At 43.6% G+C, this 16,741-nt stretch overlaps 1 protein-coding gene across 1 annotated transcript; it reads right to left on the reverse strand.

Annotated features, from left to right (window-relative positions):
• Positions 1-842: 842 nt before the first annotated feature.
• On the reverse strand, positions 843-15,603 carry ak8 (adenylate kinase 8). The gene is made up of 14 exons (XM_067231194.1): positions 15,505-15,603; positions 15,242-15,326; positions 13,790-13,839; positions 13,487-13,597; positions 13,187-13,255; positions 12,907-12,988; positions 12,716-12,787; positions 12,428-12,628; positions 5,132-5,263; positions 4,865-4,954; positions 4,202-4,343; positions 3,965-4,045; positions 3,133-3,397; positions 843-899 (listed from the first exon to the last, which is right to left on the reverse strand). The coding sequence occupies exons 1-13, from the start codon at positions 15,586-15,588 to the stop codon at positions 3,139-3,141; spliced, it is 1,458 nt and encodes a 485-aa protein (XP_067087295.1). The 5' UTR covers positions 15,589-15,603; the 3' UTR covers positions 843-899; positions 3,133-3,138.
• Positions 15,604-16,741: the final 1,138 nt, after the last annotated feature.

Below are 16,741 nucleotides of genomic sequence, written 5' to 3' on the forward strand. Positions count from 1 at the left end.
TGCTACTTGTGGAGGTACAGTATTTGAAAGCAGTAATATAGCAAAACATTCTATAAAGTCTGACAGACTAGTTGCATCTTCAATTTGAGGTAAGGAAGCAAATTATATTGACTGGACGATTTTGTTTTGTATAAAGTTAAAGCCAGTTGGACTTGTAAATCATTAGGACTGAGAAGGGGTCTGGGACTTGTGTTGAGGATAAAGGAGGTCATAGTTCAAGCTCCTTGTGTCCTGTGGTCCACTCGTTTGCAAATGCTTGCTGAACTGGCTGCCCAGCTCTGCCTGATGATGGTAGCTGTGTGTGTTTTTAAAGATGTTCCTGACACATAAGATATCATGTGCATCTAACTTTAATTCCAGCAATGTCTGTGTCCCAATAATCTTGAGAACTGGGCATTGTATGAAGTTGCAAGTCGATAGTCTTGATTAGGACACAAAGATGTACAGTGCTGTGATTTTGTTATAAACCAACAATTCCCAATAATCAAGTTTCTCATGGTCATGTAAACACACTCAATGTCCAACAAACACCTACAATTCTACTGTTGGCTGTTGGGTTTATAATGTTTGGAAGGATAACTATCATTTTCACACGGCCCCAACAAATGACAACAGGCATATCAGACCAAACCAACACAACCCAACTACTGTTGGGTGTTGCTATTTGTTGGGCAGTGTGAACTGGCCTCAAGAGATATAGACTGGAGAAGGTAGAGAGGATGGGATCCAGAAAGGGTATGATCTCGCTTGGTGGGCCACGATGAGTCGTTCTATTTCAGTCCTCAAGTGTCTCGAAGGAGGCAAGATGGTCCCCAGGCTCACTTCTGTCGTAGGTGAGGGGTGATATAGGAGGGGAGAAGGAGTATTGTATGCCAGACACCTTCTCCTCACAGTGGGCCCTAAAGTCATCAGCAGTGAGAGATGAAGGGGAGGGGGACTTGTAAGGAGGGAGAGAGAGAAGAGTTTTGGTGGGTTAGAGATGCAGGCGTTGATCAGTTGAGTGCAGTTCTGTCTAAGCGAAGAGAGGGACTCCAATCAGCGACATGACTGGGTGGCTGTTGTACTGGTTTAGAGACGAGAGGGCGGAGAATGTTGAGAGATTGGGGAAGGCAGTTGAAGGTGGATAGTGGCGTGTACGCAAACATGGTGGAGAAGAAGATGAGAGGGGGGACATAGAGAACAAAGGAAAGAGTGGGAACGAGTGGGGAGATCCAGCCCGTAGTTGATCGCTTGAGGGCTCTTTGGGGTGTTAAGGGTGGAGAGATTGGGAATGACACAAGGAAGTGGTCAGACATAGGTGTACACACAGGTGTACTTTGTTGCCAGCCTTGTGAGTAGCAGGGAATGGAGAGAGAGCTAAGGCAAAGGACTGAAGAAGTGAGATGACACTATCTATATGGGAGGTCTCAGACATGACATTAAATTCCCCCAGAACAGTCAGAGTGCCATATTGGGATAGCAAGGTGAGGAGTGTATCCCGTTCATAAAGGAAGAGGCCGAGAAGACCTGAAAGTTGTTAGAGGACAACAGTGAAGATCTCAGTAACAGCCACTCCATGGAATCATAAGGTAGCATGGAAACTGGAACGGTGAGTGAGAGGAGTAAACCTGTGCCCCCTCCTCGCCTGAGGTCCGCTCAGTGTGCTAGAAGGAGTAGCCCACAGACAGTGTGGTGAGGACCGAGAACTGGAGTGACTGTATCTGGCAAGGACAGTTCCATCATCCTCAAACCGCTGGAAAATCATTTTATTGAATGTGTTACCACAAATACAGGGCCTGTGAGATCGAGATATTATTGTTGGAATGTAGAATTATTTTTCGTTCAACGTATCTGGTGCTGGTAGCTGAGGCGTGGTTACTTTGCGATGTGACTAGGAAAGACAGGCTGTTCCATGACTCTGACCATTGAAGTAACTTTCCTGTAAACTGTGCGCTGATTCTTGATCTTCTGCTGTACTTTTCGCTCTATTTCAGTCACTTTAGATCGGTAATTTAAAAGCGGCAGCATGTTCGCTCCCTCAACGAGTATTGTCTGAGGGCTATGTATGTAAATCTTCAGATATAGCCTATATGATTGGCTGGATCTGTAGTATGAGAAGCATGTAGCAAATGGCATGAGGTGCTATTGTTTGTTGTTCAATGTGTTTTCAAGGATTCTTTATGTATCTAGGTATGAATACATGTATAACTGTATGTTTGGGCTTAGACGGCTGTGATATAAAAGTGCACCAGCATAACAGAGCTGCTTGTATTTATTATCCTGATCATGCTATTTATTTTTGTCCACTATAGTGTCATTGGTTTGGAGTTAGATTGTAATATTTGTCAGTTGTGGTTCCAATACACATAACTAGTATGGAAATACACCCGAGCCATGAGAAGCGCTAGGGAATATTGAATATTGGCTATCACACTTCAGATGAGCAAAATGTACAGTAGGGCACAACACTACAGACAGTACCCATCTCCAAGTCAACTAAAACCTGCAGAAACTATCAAATACCCCCCTAATTGGACACAAGGATTAAGTGCGACCATAGTTCCTGTTCTTTCAAATGTGGCTTTAGAGACACGCCCTCAAAAGTAATACATTTTCAAATCGAAATTAGACTTTCACAGTAGCTTTTGGAACGTGGTAATTGTTTTTACAGTCAAATAGCATATTCATATCATATGTTAACTATGGGAAAATACGTATAAAAAGGACATCAATATGATCACTGACAAAGATGTCTAAGAACCTTTACTATTAATTTCCAATCCAAGGGTCGTACATCAATGGTAAAAGATGTTATCATGACATTTATACAGCTGACTTGACAGAGTAGGGACTAGCAACCCCTGCAGACTGCCTTTGGATATATCTAAAATGAATATTTGTCATATTAGCTTCTAATAATAGAGCAAACTTTGCTATTTCTTAAACCATTTAACGAGACAACTACTTTTTGTTGACGTATTGCTTGAGTTTACCGGCTAATGTAAATTGCTGACAACCACAACAACATTTAAACCTCATACACGAAAGTTGTGGTACATCAGAAACAAGGAGTAGGTGAGGCTAGGGGGAGCAGGTCTCAATCTCCTTCTCAGACAGGCAGAAGCTAGACCCCTCCCAGACCACAGGCATTACCTCTCCTTAGTCTTCCCCCTGACCACGCACTGCCGGGATGTTGGGCAGCCGTCCCACCAAGCGGCTTTCCAGGGACTCGAACACGGTTTGTGGGTCCTGATCGGCGTTGATGTGGATGGCTTCGGGGTAGAGGCTCTGCAGGGCCGGGACATTGGCCCAGTACTCCCTCAAGCGCTGCAGCAGCTGGGCCTTACTGTCCAAGGGGTTGGCCTGCAGGCGGGCCTGGACCTTTGGGGTGGGAGCTGGCTTGTACATTGTGTGATACCTGGCAGGAGAACAGGTCAGTGATGGAAATGTATTAGTACTGCAGACTTGTACAGAGATCAGAAGGACAGGCATAGATGATAAAGAGTCAGGTGGCTGAGCGGTTAGAGAAGCGAGCTAGTAATCAGAAGGTCACTGGTTCGGTTCCCGGCCGTGTCAAATGACGTTGTGTCCTTGGGCAAGGCACTTCACCCTACTTGCCTCGGGGGAATGTCCCTGTACTTACTGTAAGTCGCTCTGGATAAGAGTGTCTGCTAAATGACTAAATGTAATAAAGGCAGGACTATGTGCACTTTTGTTTTAAACCACTGGTTACACTTTCATTCAGATGGTACTCATTTAATTTGAGGTTTATGGCATTGCGGCAAGATGCGAGATTAGCATGATGAAAATTAATTGGTGGGAAAAAAATAACTCATCACGCAACACATCGCACCGCGTTGCGTCATGTGGCTGCAACGCAATGCCCAAGTTAAATGAGTGACATCTGTACCTGGTGCCTGATCTTTGAAAACAGGTCTTGGTTGGACAGCAACCATGGACCAACATCACAAGCAAACTGACTGACCTCTCACCGCTGACTGGGTCGATAGACCTAAGGCTCACCCTCTCCAGGGCCACATCCTCCGTCATCTCCAGGAAGAAAACCCTACAGGAAGAGAAGAGGACATAATCGTTATTGTGGACTTTTCTCAAATCAGACCGTTTCAGTTTGCAGAGGGGCAAAAAGGATTTACAACTAAAACTCTCTGTTGTCATCTATTTCACTCATCCTTCTCCCGATCCCACGCCCCCCACTGCTCACCTGCTGGGAATAAAGTTGGACTCTTGCAGCTTCTCTGCCTGCTCCAGGTCTTTGGGGAAGCCATGGAGGACCCAACCCCGCAGGGTGCAGTCCAGCCTGCTCAGACGCTCCGTCATGACCTGCAGAACCATGCTGTCTGGGACTGGAGACAGATGAGAGAATAGGGAGTGCGGACTGGTATTGCGGTGTGTTAACCATTATGTTAAAACCATGGTTTCTGATTATTATTATAACCTTTATTTAACCAGGAGAAAAAACCCATTGAGATTAAGAATCTCTTTTTCAAGGGAGACCTGGCCAAGACAGGCAGCAGCATACATACAAATATAGTTACAAAAATACAAAAGGAGACAAAATATAGGAGTTAGTTGGATCTGATGCTATAAATGTTTCCGATTTATTCTGTGGACCGTTTGTGGAAGGTACGCTACGCTACAGGAGTTGCCTCCCACTCAGGAAAGATCTTTTCAAATCATTTCAATGTTACTGGAGTCAAGAGACCTTGTCCTTAACCAGTCCTCCTGCTCCTCCAGTACCTGCCCTCCTGTTTTCCAGCTCAAGGCGTAACCTCCTTCTATCTTATTTTAGCCACAGCTGCATTCCTCCCTTAACCCTAGTCCAGCGGCTGACCTGAGCCATACTCCTAAACCTGCTGTATGGTACCTCTTTGTCCGGCCTCCAGGTAGGGCTTGATCAGCTCTCCCATGTTGGTCTCATCAGCTGACACAGCCTTCAGCAGCTCCCCACAGCACACTATACAAACCACAAGGGATAGGGTTCGAATATACAGCACGACTGGGACACACAACGATGAACCACAACTGACCAGCAGGAACACACAGGGGAAAGAACCAACAGCCCCAGCCAACTACAGCAAGCAGTGACCAAACTACAGGTACCGCGTCTACAATGTTTGGATCTGAAACTCACGGTTGACAATGTTGTATTTCTGGGAGATCAGTTTTGCCTGCAGGCTTTTTCCTGAGCCTGGAGGTCCAAATAGCAAGATCCTGGGTGTGTGTGGGGCCACGGAGCGGTGTCTGGATAAGACGTACATTAACACTGGGAAATGAGATACAACAGACATTCACAACAATTATGCGACAGCAGATATGCCCGGATAATAGTTATATGTTATCTGTGTGTGTGTGTGTGTGTGCACAGGCTGTCTCTGTTGGCAACATCCGTCGCTTTTTGAGCAAAAGTGGCCTGGAAGAAGGCCAAGGAGGACTCTACTTTTGAAAGAAAAACATAGAAATGGAATTTGCTCCAATGCATGCCACAATCCCTCTGGGAGAATGTCCTTTGGACAGATGAGTCCAAACTGGAGCTATTTGGCAAGTCACATCTGCTCTGTGTTCGCAGACAAAATAAAAAGAAGCATTCAAAGAAAAGAACACCTACACTGAAACATGGAGGAGGCTCGGTTATGTTTTGGGGCTGCTTTGTTGCGCCTTGCACAGAGTGCCTTGAATCGGTTCAATCCCCCTGTACTATGTGCCGATTTAGTTATCTGTTAAATGAATAGATACATAATTGGGTGTGCTCAAGCCTTCGGCGAGAGCACAACCTTTGTTCTCTCACATATATATTTATTTATTTATTATTATTTCTTTTCGCCCCCCTAAGGATCAGTCAATATTTGGACTACATACACAACGGCGGTGTCAAAAGGTTCGTCTTGGTAGCGATTGCGTTGGTTGTATTTTTAATTACGTTCCGTTGCATGGTTTAAGTAGAAATTGCGTTTTTGTGGTGAAAAGTGAAGCTAACGGTGGCTAATTTGCTAGCCACAGTCACTGACGTTACTAACGTCACTACGTCACTAACGTCACGAAAACACGCGTGACTACCTGTAGCAGAACATTCGTTTCACATCTGTTAAGTTGGGGGATAGCTAGGCTAACTATAGCTTTACTGCAAGGCAGCTGCAGGAACGCCACAAGCAAAGAGGCCAGGGTGATAACTATTTACTCATTTTACTTTGTGATGTGAAACACAATTATGAAATGTAATGTACAATATTAGCTGATATTATTAAGGAAGTAGGCCCACATCTACTTTTGGAAACGGTAGTCTACTATTTCACTGAAGCATTAGCATCATGACATTAGCCTCTGTTGCCAACGTGTTGGGCAACACATACTACAGTGGTCTATGATGCATCTGTTTTCAATCTTTAAAATAAACATTCCTCACAAATACATTTTCGTTGTAGGATTTATTATGACATTACATTACAAGTAAATGATTTGTGGGTGAAATTATCATTACCTGTGGTTTCAAACCAGTGTTGCTCACTGCAATGCTGTAGCCTACGCGAGACACTACAAAAACATCTACACAGCTGTAGGAAGTCAAACGGCGACAGAACATGTTCGGCACTCCCCTTACTTAATCAAAAGTCTATCTAACTACTAACCTGAACTTCATTGCCACAGCCTAAACGTTGCCAATCTGTTCATGAAAATAATTAATTTCAGCCTAAACCGTACAACGGAACGTTAAATCCAATTCAACCAACGCAATCGCTACCAAGACGAACACAGCAGTAGTCTACTAGTACTGTACCGTAGTAGTACAATTTACCGGGGCAGCTTCTCCACACAGGGCTATATCGCATTTTGCGTTGTTACTGACAATGATCGCTACCAGTGAGCTTTTTATGTGTTAAAATATGTTCATTATGTCCTCAGTTGTATGTAAATGTGATGCTGCACTGTTCTGTGATTGAATATATGTTTGTGCCACGGGGAGGCGCTACCTCTGTAGCGTGTGTGTTGTGGAGGGCGCGTCGGCGTCATTTCTGTTCTAGTTGATATGTTCGATCGGAAGCTGTCTGACCGTGAGACTGATGTGTCGACAGATCTGTAGCTCATGCAATAAATATACCAAGAATGGCTAAAAGGTGATCAACCTATCGTCCACTCTTTTCCTCCGAATACAACGTTAGCTGCAACAGTTAAGCATAACTCAACAGGTTATGGGCCCAGGAGTTGTTCGGAAGATAAGTTTATCGTTTTCCACCGTTTAGAAAGTCGCAACGGACCGCGTGCTAACGGATTGCTAGCTAAGAAAAAGAACAAGCTAACATGGCGGAACAACGAAGGACGAGTAGGGTGCCTCGACTGACATTCGACGGAGACGAGACTAAGTATGAGCTTTGGGAGACCAAAATGTTGGGACATTTTCATTTATCAGGACTAAAGGACACGGTGCTAAAAGAACCGCAGTCAGAAGCCGAGATAGCAGCAGATGTAAAGAAAAACGCTGACGCATATGCAGAGTTGATTTTACTGTTAGATGACAAAAGCCTATCATTAGTTATGAGGGATGCACCCAACAATGGAAGAGGAGCTCTGAAAATATTGAGAGAGTATTATGCAGGGAGGGGAAAGCCCCGCATTATCAACTTGTACACCACGTTGACATCGCTTCAGAAGGCAAACGATGAATGTGTAATGGACTATATAATTAGAGCAGAAACCGCCATCACAGCACTGCGGAACGCAGGTGAAACGTTAGGCGACGGCCTGCTAGTGGCTATGGTTTTAAAGGGATTGCCTGAGAGTTTTAAGCCATTCGCAATACACGTGGCTCATACAGACGATAACACCACGTTCGCAGAATTCAAGACTAAATTACGTAGTTTTGAAGAGACAGAGAAGATAAAAGCAGCCGAATCAAGCGACAGTGTGATGAAGACTCAAGGGAAAAGCGGGCGGCGGCCCGCCAAGACGAGCGCACGTGGCTGGAACAAAGACGACTCAGAGATGGTGTGCTTCAAGTGCGGCACCAGAGGCCACCGAGCGAAAGGATGTCGACAGAAGACATGGTGTAGTTTCTGCAGAAGTGACACACACAAAGACACCACGTGTAGGCGAAAGGATAAGGACAAAAAGGATGGTGCGAGTAAAGTCTCAGAAGATGCCGACGATGACTACGTGTTCAAGATGAGAGACGGAGGGATCGGTAACCAGCGGCAGCCAGCACGCAGCATCCAGGAGAGAGGCCTGATGGTGGACACGGGGGCTACCTCTCATATTATCACGGACATAAAGATGTTCAAGAGTTTCGACAGCGCATTCAGGCCAGAAACTCACAGTGTCGAGCTGGCAGATGGCACCCGGTGCAGCGGGGTCGCTCAGCGGAGGGGAAATGCTGAGGTTTCCCTCATCGACAGCGAAGGACAGCGGCGGAAGGCGACGCTGAGAGACGCTCTGTTCGTACCGTCATACCCCCAAAGCATTTTTTCAGTGAAGGCAGCAACTACGAGTGGGTCTACCGTTGTCTTTAAAGAAGATAAAGACACCCTGATAACCAGAAACGGTACAAGATTTAACATTCATGTATATGGCAGGTTGTATTATTTGCATACTGAAGCTGAGTCTAATGATAAGTGTAATGCATGTCACGACATACAGACATGGCATGAGATATTAGGCCATTGCAACTATGACGATGTTCTTAAGTTACAGAATGTTGTTGAAGGTATGCAGATCAAGGGCAAAACGGGTAGACCTGAACAAGAGTGTGAGGTGTGTATTCAGGGAAAGTTTGCCCAAACCAGAAATAGGGACCCTGATAGCAGAGCAAAGGCTCCCTTACAGATGGTACACACAGACCTTGCAGGTCCGGTAGCCACAGAGTCGATAGATGGTTACAAATATGTGCAGTCATTTACTGACGATTACTCGAGCGCAGTGTTTGTATATTTTCTAAAGAAGAAAAGTGACACAGTGCAGGCTACGGAAAAATTCCTAGCAGATGTATCCCCTTATGGGCAGGTGAGGTGCATAAGATCCGACAACGGAACAGAGTTTACATGCGGTGACTTCCAAGCACTGTTGAGGAAAAACAAGATCAAACATGAAACGTCAGCTCCGTATTCCCCACACCAGAACGGAACTGCAGAGAGGGGTTGGCGTACTCTTTTTGAGATGGGTAGGTGCATGTTAGTTGAAAGTGTGCTACCAAAGCAGCTATGGCACTACGCAGTACAAACAGCAGCAATGGTACGCAACAGGTGCTTTAACAGGCGTACAGGGCAGACTCCTTATGAGCTGCTGACAGAGAAGAAGCCTAATGTATCGAAAATGCAAAAGTTTGGGTCTGGATGTTACACGTACAAACAGGACAAGGGAAAACTTGACTCCAGATGTGACATGGGGCGTTTTGTAGGTCATGACAAGAACAGCCCGGCGTATTTAGTATATCATCCAGATACGAACAAAGTACAAAAACACAGGCTAGTGAAGTTTGTGAGCAAGGCAGCTGTGGAAAAACAGACACAGACAGGTGAGCCAGATCCAAGCGATGGCTATGACAGTGTGAGACCCAGGACTAGTGAGACCACACAGGGGGTCAGTAGGAGTACAGAAAGTGCTTCAGAGCCAAGTGTACAGAGTAGAAGTGCACATAGTGATAGTCCAGGTGCAGTAACAAGGTCTAGTAGCCATAATCAAACACAACAGAGTGTGACAAGTGGTGAACCCGAGAGTAGGAGGTATCCAACTAGAGAAAGAAGAACACCAGGTTACTTAGACGACTTCATGACTGAAGACGGTGATAGTGATGTGGTTCATATCACGGTAGACTACTGCTGCAGAGTGGTGTGTGGCATTCCACAGACATTTGGTGGAGCAATAGAGTCAGCTAACTCAAAAGAATGGGTAAAAGCCATGGATGAGGAAATCCAGTCCTTAAATGAGAACAAGACCTTTACCCCAACAGTACTACCAATAGGCAAGAAAACAGTGGGGGGTAGATGGGTTTACTCTATCAAGACTGACGTAGATGGAAAAGACAAATACAAAGCACGGTTCGTGGCCAAGGGTTACAGCCAAAGAATGGGAGTAGACTATGGGGAGACGTTTTCACCCACGGCAGACCTGACGAGTGTAAGGGTGGTGCTACAGAAAGCAGCACAGGAGAATTTACTCCTTCACCAAATGGACGTGAAAACAGCGTACTTGCACGCTCCCATAGACTATGAGATCTACATCAATCCACCAGAGGGTTATCAAGAGAAAGAGGGTATAGTCTATAAGCTAGAGAAATCACTTTATGGTCTCAAACAATCCGGGCGAAATTGGAATAAGGTTTTGCATGATTGTTTAACTGAGGATGGGTTCGCACAAAACCAAGCAGACCACTGTGTTTATGCCAAAGAGTCAAACGATGGGAAGGTGATCATAATCATATTGGTCGATGACTTGATCATTGCAGCAAGCAATAAAGAGACACTGACAAACGTGAAAGAGATGCTTGCAGAAAAGTTTAAAATGAAGGATTTGGGTAAACTCAAATATTTTCTAGGTATCGATTTCAGTCAGTCAGATGGGTGTATAAAGATGACTCAAGAAAGGTACACTAACAAGATACTGCAGCGTTTTAATATGCAAGACTGTAGGACCAGAGAAACACCCTGTGAGCAAAAGCTAGAGTATACTGAGGATGCAGTAAAGATGGAAGATGACAGATTGTACAGGGAGGCTGTAGGAAGTCTTATATACTTGACGACTTGTACCAGACCAGACTTAAGTTTTGTAGTGAGCAGGTTATCACAGTACTTTGCTAAGCCTACAGAGGAGCAGTGGGCCACCGTGAAACAAGTACTAAGGTATCTCAAAGGCACAGCAGAAAAAGGGTTAAGTTTTAGGAGAAACGACAGCGAGAAGCTAGGTATACAGGCCTACAGTGATGCCGACTGGGCGGCTGATACCAGTGACAGACGCAGTACCACGGGATACTGTGTGAGTCTTAGTCAAAACAGCTCCCTGGTCTCGTGGAAGACTAGAAAGCAACCTACCGTTGCGTTATCGACATGTGAGGCGGAATATATGGCACTGTCTTCAACCATACAGGAGTGTCTATACCTAGAGCAGTTATTGGGAGGTATAGACAACTACAAGTATACACAAACTATAGTACATGAGGACAATCAGGGAACAATTGCTCTTGCCAAAAACCCTGTAAACAGACGGAGGTGTAAACATATAGACATAAAGTACCACTTTATCAGGTCTACTGTAAATGAGGGAAGAGTGAATTTGATGTATTGTTCTACTGATAACATGATTGCTGATGTAATGACCAAACCTGTAAGTAAGTTGAAACTGAAGAAGTTTGCAGATGCTCTTTTTGGAGATTGATATGTGTATGATGGGTCCACATTCATTCTGTTTTCTTGTTTTCTTTTTGCTTAGAGTATAGCAACCTGAGTACAAGTGGGGGTGTTAAAATATGTTCATTATGTCCTCAGTTGTATGTAAATGTGATGCTGCACTGTTCTGTGATTGAATATATGTTTGTGCCACGGGGAGGCGCTACCTCTGTAGCGTGTGTGTTGTGGAGGGCGCGTCGGCGTCATTTCTGTTCTAGTTGATATGTTCGATCGGAAGCTGTCTGACCGTGAGACTGATGTGTCGACAGATCTGTAGCTCATGCAATAAATATACCAAGAATGGCTAAAAGGTGATCAACCTATCGTCCACTCTTTTCCTCCGAATACAACGTTAGCTGCAACAGTTAAGCATAACTCAACATTATGAATGAGCGATTTTCCTCAAAATAAATGTCAAGCTTATTTACGTTTTGGGGGGCATATTTTCAGTTAGCAGATGGGACTGTCTGAATCGCGATTCCATCTTCTACTGCCGGGTAACGTCGTAGAATAATCTTCAAAGGGGGTTCTTTATTAATGAATGAATGCAATGAGTAGGCTACATGCCTGAAAATATCACGAGAAGGGAAAAACTTAAAATGACGTTTAAGTCATAGAGATTAGGTCCATTTTTACACCGGTCTGCCAAATTTATTCGTTTTGATTCAACGATGAGGCTGCCTCTTGCAGGGGAAATGAGAAGACATCTATTTCATTCTACACTTCACTCGTATTTTCAGTTGTAAATGAGCAGCAAAAAAAAATGCCGTTAAATCTATTTAATCTTTATAAATAATAAGTATGCATTTTCATATAAAATATACATAAATCAGTTGTAAAAATGTCATTCAAAAACGGACCCCTGTGCAACCGACGCAAGCAAGCACACCCTACAATTTCCCCAGAAATTGTACCCTCTCTAGTTGTATCTATTCATTGTACCGTTGTACCAAAGCAACACGACCGGCTCTGTGCAGAACCTAGACTGGGGCCATCAACTTTTCATGTTTGGCTTTTGTTTCTTGTGTCTTCGGACAAAGACTCAGGACCTAACCTCTTACCCTGGTCAAAGACGTCAGTGTGAGGCTGGTCAGCATCAATGGTCTTGAGGCAGTTGTGGTAAATCCTGGCGAGGGAGTGAGCCTCGCTATGGTACTGCCTCAGCTGACTCCCACACTGCTCTGTCAAGATGGTTTGCTCAGGCACCAGACGCCCTGCCACCTCCTCGTCCTCTGGCCATATGAAGGTCACATGGTACACATCTGGAAAGGAAAGAAGTCCCATGGCTAAGACCCGAGGCAATCTCTGTAGCTTGCTGGTCTTTCATCTGTCAGTGTTGGCCATGTTACCTCCAGTGACAGGGTCGATCCTTTTGTCGTGCCTCCTCTCCATCAGCACTGAATCCGGGGCCTTCAGCATCACTGACAGAGAATACACACACACACAAACGTGGACGAACGACCTCAAAGCTTGAATTCGACACCCAGATTTCAGATCACCACCAGGTGACAGTGCAGCAAGCATAGTGCGAGGCCCTTACCGACATGATCTGGGAAAATGCCAGCTTTCTGAAGGGATAAAGCCTCCTGATGAGTGCTAGGGATCCCCTCCATTATCCAGCCCTGCATAAACACACACATGCATGCACACACACACATGTTTCATTTTTGGACCCTATACTGGTAAAGAGTCCATTTCAATTGACAAGGACATCCATCATTTCAAGTACTGTAGTACCACATGTCTGTTTGTGTACCAGATAGGTCAGTGTATGTTGTATTAATGTGTGTAAGGAATGGGGTTGGAGAGAGGGGCCTTACCCGTCTCACACAGTCAATCTTTGACAGCCGCTGCTGAATCAGCTTAATCCACAGGTCACTTGGAATCTCCTGTCAACAACAACAGTCAAATAAACATAAACGTACAGAAACAAACCATAAAATGAGCTATTTTACACAACATTGTCTGTGCTTCCGTTTTACAAGGATTTGCTGTTGTGTTCTCACGTTCTATGGGTATTGAAAGGACCCAGTCCAACTTGCACTCAACTGTTTCCATGCCTCAAAAGATGTACTTGACTACGCGTGAGCTTGTGTGCGTGTGCACGTGTTGGGCCGTACCTGCTGTTTGTCTTTGTACTGCAGCGCTTGCATGGTCTGGTCAGTGTCCTCCATCAGTAGGTTGCTGGTATTGATGTGGATGGCCTGAATGTGTTCACACAGCTTTCTGGCCTATAGAAATGTAACCATTACAACCAAACAGTCAACACTTTCAACGTTGAAATTTTTCCTTGAAAATGTATTACATTGTATTGCCAGCGTATAGGCACATTTTACTCTGGTTTATACCAAATTAATTGAACTCATTTTACTCTTTTCAGATCAGCTGAGGATAGCTGTCATTTCAATGATTATCCATCTTACAATAGTTATTTTCCCTGAGGCTGGAGGTCCCAACAGCATAACTCTTGGTACTAAGACAGAAGGGAACAAGACAAAAACACACAAAGATACTGAACACTCATTTTGAGTAATATGTCTGCGTCAATTAACAGGACACACACATTTGGTCTTTCAAATAAAAGTTTGTTATAACCATAGTGAACAGGGAATAGATTAATGGGATATGAACAGATTTGTATGTTTAGCCCTAGAACTACAGATGTTTCAATCATAACCTGATCCCATCAGAAAATTCTGATGGGATTTAATTCTGATTATGCTTTAGCTACAGTGCCACCTAGTGGTGCAAGTATGAAATGGCACTTTGAAGAGCCATGTTTAAAGATGCTGTAAAGCAAATTCCATGATTTGCTTCTCAGTACGTGTGAAATGAGTTCCTGAAAGCATGTGCAAAGCGCGAAAACTTTGTCGCACTGAAATGTGGAGTTAGACCGTTGAATAGTTTCTCTTCCGTTTTCATCTCAGGTTTTGTATAGGCGGAGCCAAAACCCGACCTATCTACGTCACAGCGACCTATCTACGTCAGATCACAGGTTGCATTCTGTTACTCAGCTGGTACGATGCAAAGACAAAGTAATTAACACATAAAACACTCAGAGACTGATATCTGTTTTGATATCAATTGAATCAATCATTTGAATTGATTTTGCTAGTGTTGCTGTTGTTGCTAAATTCAATACATTCGAGGGGGTGGAGCTTCAGCTGCTTCAGGCAATACGCCCCCCCCCCCAGTCTCAAGCAGGGAAGTCTGCAGATTTTATCACAATTTCAAAGCCTGATTTAACATAATTTTTTTGTCTTTCAAATTTGGATGGGTAGTTAACAACACATTCTTCTGTGGTGTGATGAACTTTTCAATTCCACTCATTTTCAATTCCACTTTACAGCATCTTTAAAGGGTCAGTTCACCACAAAAACTATATTTTTCCTCTTACCTGTTTTCTATCTATTCTAGACTGCTTTGGGTGAGTTGCTGATTTTTGAAGATATCCACCATAAAGATGTAGGCTATGCCTTCTCTCGAATATAATCAAACTAGATTAGGCTAGAATTGTGGTGCTCAAATTTTTTTTAGTTTGTTTACTGTCAAACCTTTAGATTTATTGGTAGCTATCAGGATGTAAAGTTTATTTCAGGAAATGACAAAAAGTGCTTCTCAACATTACCTACCCTGTCTTTAAGATAATCCACAGACCTTTTTAGCATTTGCCAAAGTATATTCGAGAAAAGGCGAGACATACACCATCTCCAAAACTCGGCAACCCCCCCCCCCAAAAAAAAATAACATAAAAATATGTATATTAGAAATATATATAATAGATGGATAAATACCACTACAGGTCAGAGCAATAATATGTATTTTTGATTTTGGAATACACTGTCCCTTTAATGTACGTAAATACAGGTTCTTACCCTGGACACTACCCCTCTTGAGAAGACCAATCAGGTGCTGAATGGGATCATCTGGCTTGTCCACCATCAGGTTTTTAAGAAGTATCTACATACAAACCCACAATAACATAAAAAGCTTGTAAATTAATTTGACACCAGTGTGCGAATTACAGGGGGTTGGGGGGGGGGGGATCTGACACCATAGCTTAAGGCGGGCCAAGGTGCTGCATGGAAGGAAATATGAGCTAATTTCTGTATTATTTCATAACTTTACAGTACTGTACCTGGACCAAATCAAATATTTCATGCTTTTCGGCATAAATGGCCATTTGAGGTGGGATTCTTAGCGGTTTTGCAGTTGCATCCATGAGGACGTTGATTTTAAATCTATGAGAGGGAGAAATTACAGGGGTTCAGTACCTATACCAGCGAGATTCTAAGTCCATTGACGCCAGTTTCCTCGTTTAACAAACCCTTTTAGCTTGGCAAACTTTATACTGGTAGTATGCTAGCTACAGTAGTCTAGCTAGTCTTGTACTGACAGCAGTACTGTAGCTGCAGATATGTGGTTTACTTGGGGGTTCATTTACTTCCCAATACCAAGCAAAAAGTCTACATTTATTAATGTGAAAAGACATAGCTACGCGTTTCTAGTTACTTAGGCAGACACAATATGAGTATTTATGTCTCACCTCTAATGACATGAATTCTGCAAGTCCGTTGCTAACCCTTCACTGAAGGGAACTACAGAACGTTGTCGCTAAAAAAGACTCAAATCGGTGTTTGAGACTAACCCTGTTTGCTGTGTTGCCTAGCGACGGTTTCCATAGACCCATATAACTAGACCAGACTAGACCAAGCAACAACGCTCTTTAACCCTTTAATACACAAGCTATGCAAACCCCTTCTAATGCACAACATGGGTAAAACATGACCCGTATTCATTTCCTATTATATTTAATATATGGCTGAGTGTTTCTTTGCAATATCATTTGAAATCAATTCATTTTGTAACTTTCTAAAGTGAAAGATCACTTTCGTTGGTAACTGCACCAATCTGTCATTTTGTAAAAAAGTATTTTGATATAGTTCTGTACTGCAAACCCGAATGTATTTTTCTTGTGTTTCTGTCTTTTCACTGCTAAATCAACAGAATGACATTGGATAATTGTTCGAGCAGTTCTGAGTTCTGCCTGGAACTTTACGTTGTAAGCAGTCACAGCACACAAACCCTACATTTCTATGTGCACCCACTCATTTTTTGACACTTCTTTGGTGACCAATTCTCCATAATGAAATCAAAGCTTTGAATCAAAGCTTTATCTAATGTTTTTTTTTGTTTTTCTTTTCAGATGAGGTCCAGAGTTGAACTGCTCTCATTATTAAAGCATGCAGGTGCAAACAAGGAGCTGTAGGAGGTAGAGCTCGTTTATTTGCCATTTGTAACAAGTAAAGGTACAAATGATGGAATTATTTAGTTGTCCCTGCTCCTCTTTGACAGTTTCCCAGCAGCCTGTCAAA

The sequence above is a fragment of the Osmerus mordax genome, chromosome 28 (assembly GCF_038355195.1).
Source record: "Osmerus mordax isolate fOsmMor3 chromosome 28, fOsmMor3.pri, whole genome shotgun sequence".
NCBI lineage: Eukaryota > Metazoa > Chordata > Actinopteri > Osmeriformes > Osmeridae > Osmerus > Osmerus mordax.

Coding starts and splice junctions, on each gene's coding strand:
- ak8 (XM_067231194.1), bottom strand. CDS start 15,588: ATGGATGCAACTGCAAAACCGCTAAGAATCCCACCTCAAATGGCCATT. Junction 12,989..13,186: donor AGATTGACTGTGTGAGACGG/GTAAGGCCCCTC, acceptor GTGTTTATGCAG/GGCTGGATAATGGAGGGGAT. Junction 4,955..5,131: donor GAAATACAACATTGTCAACC/GTGAGTTTCAGA, acceptor TGGTTTGTATAG/TGTGCTGTGGGGAGCTGCTG.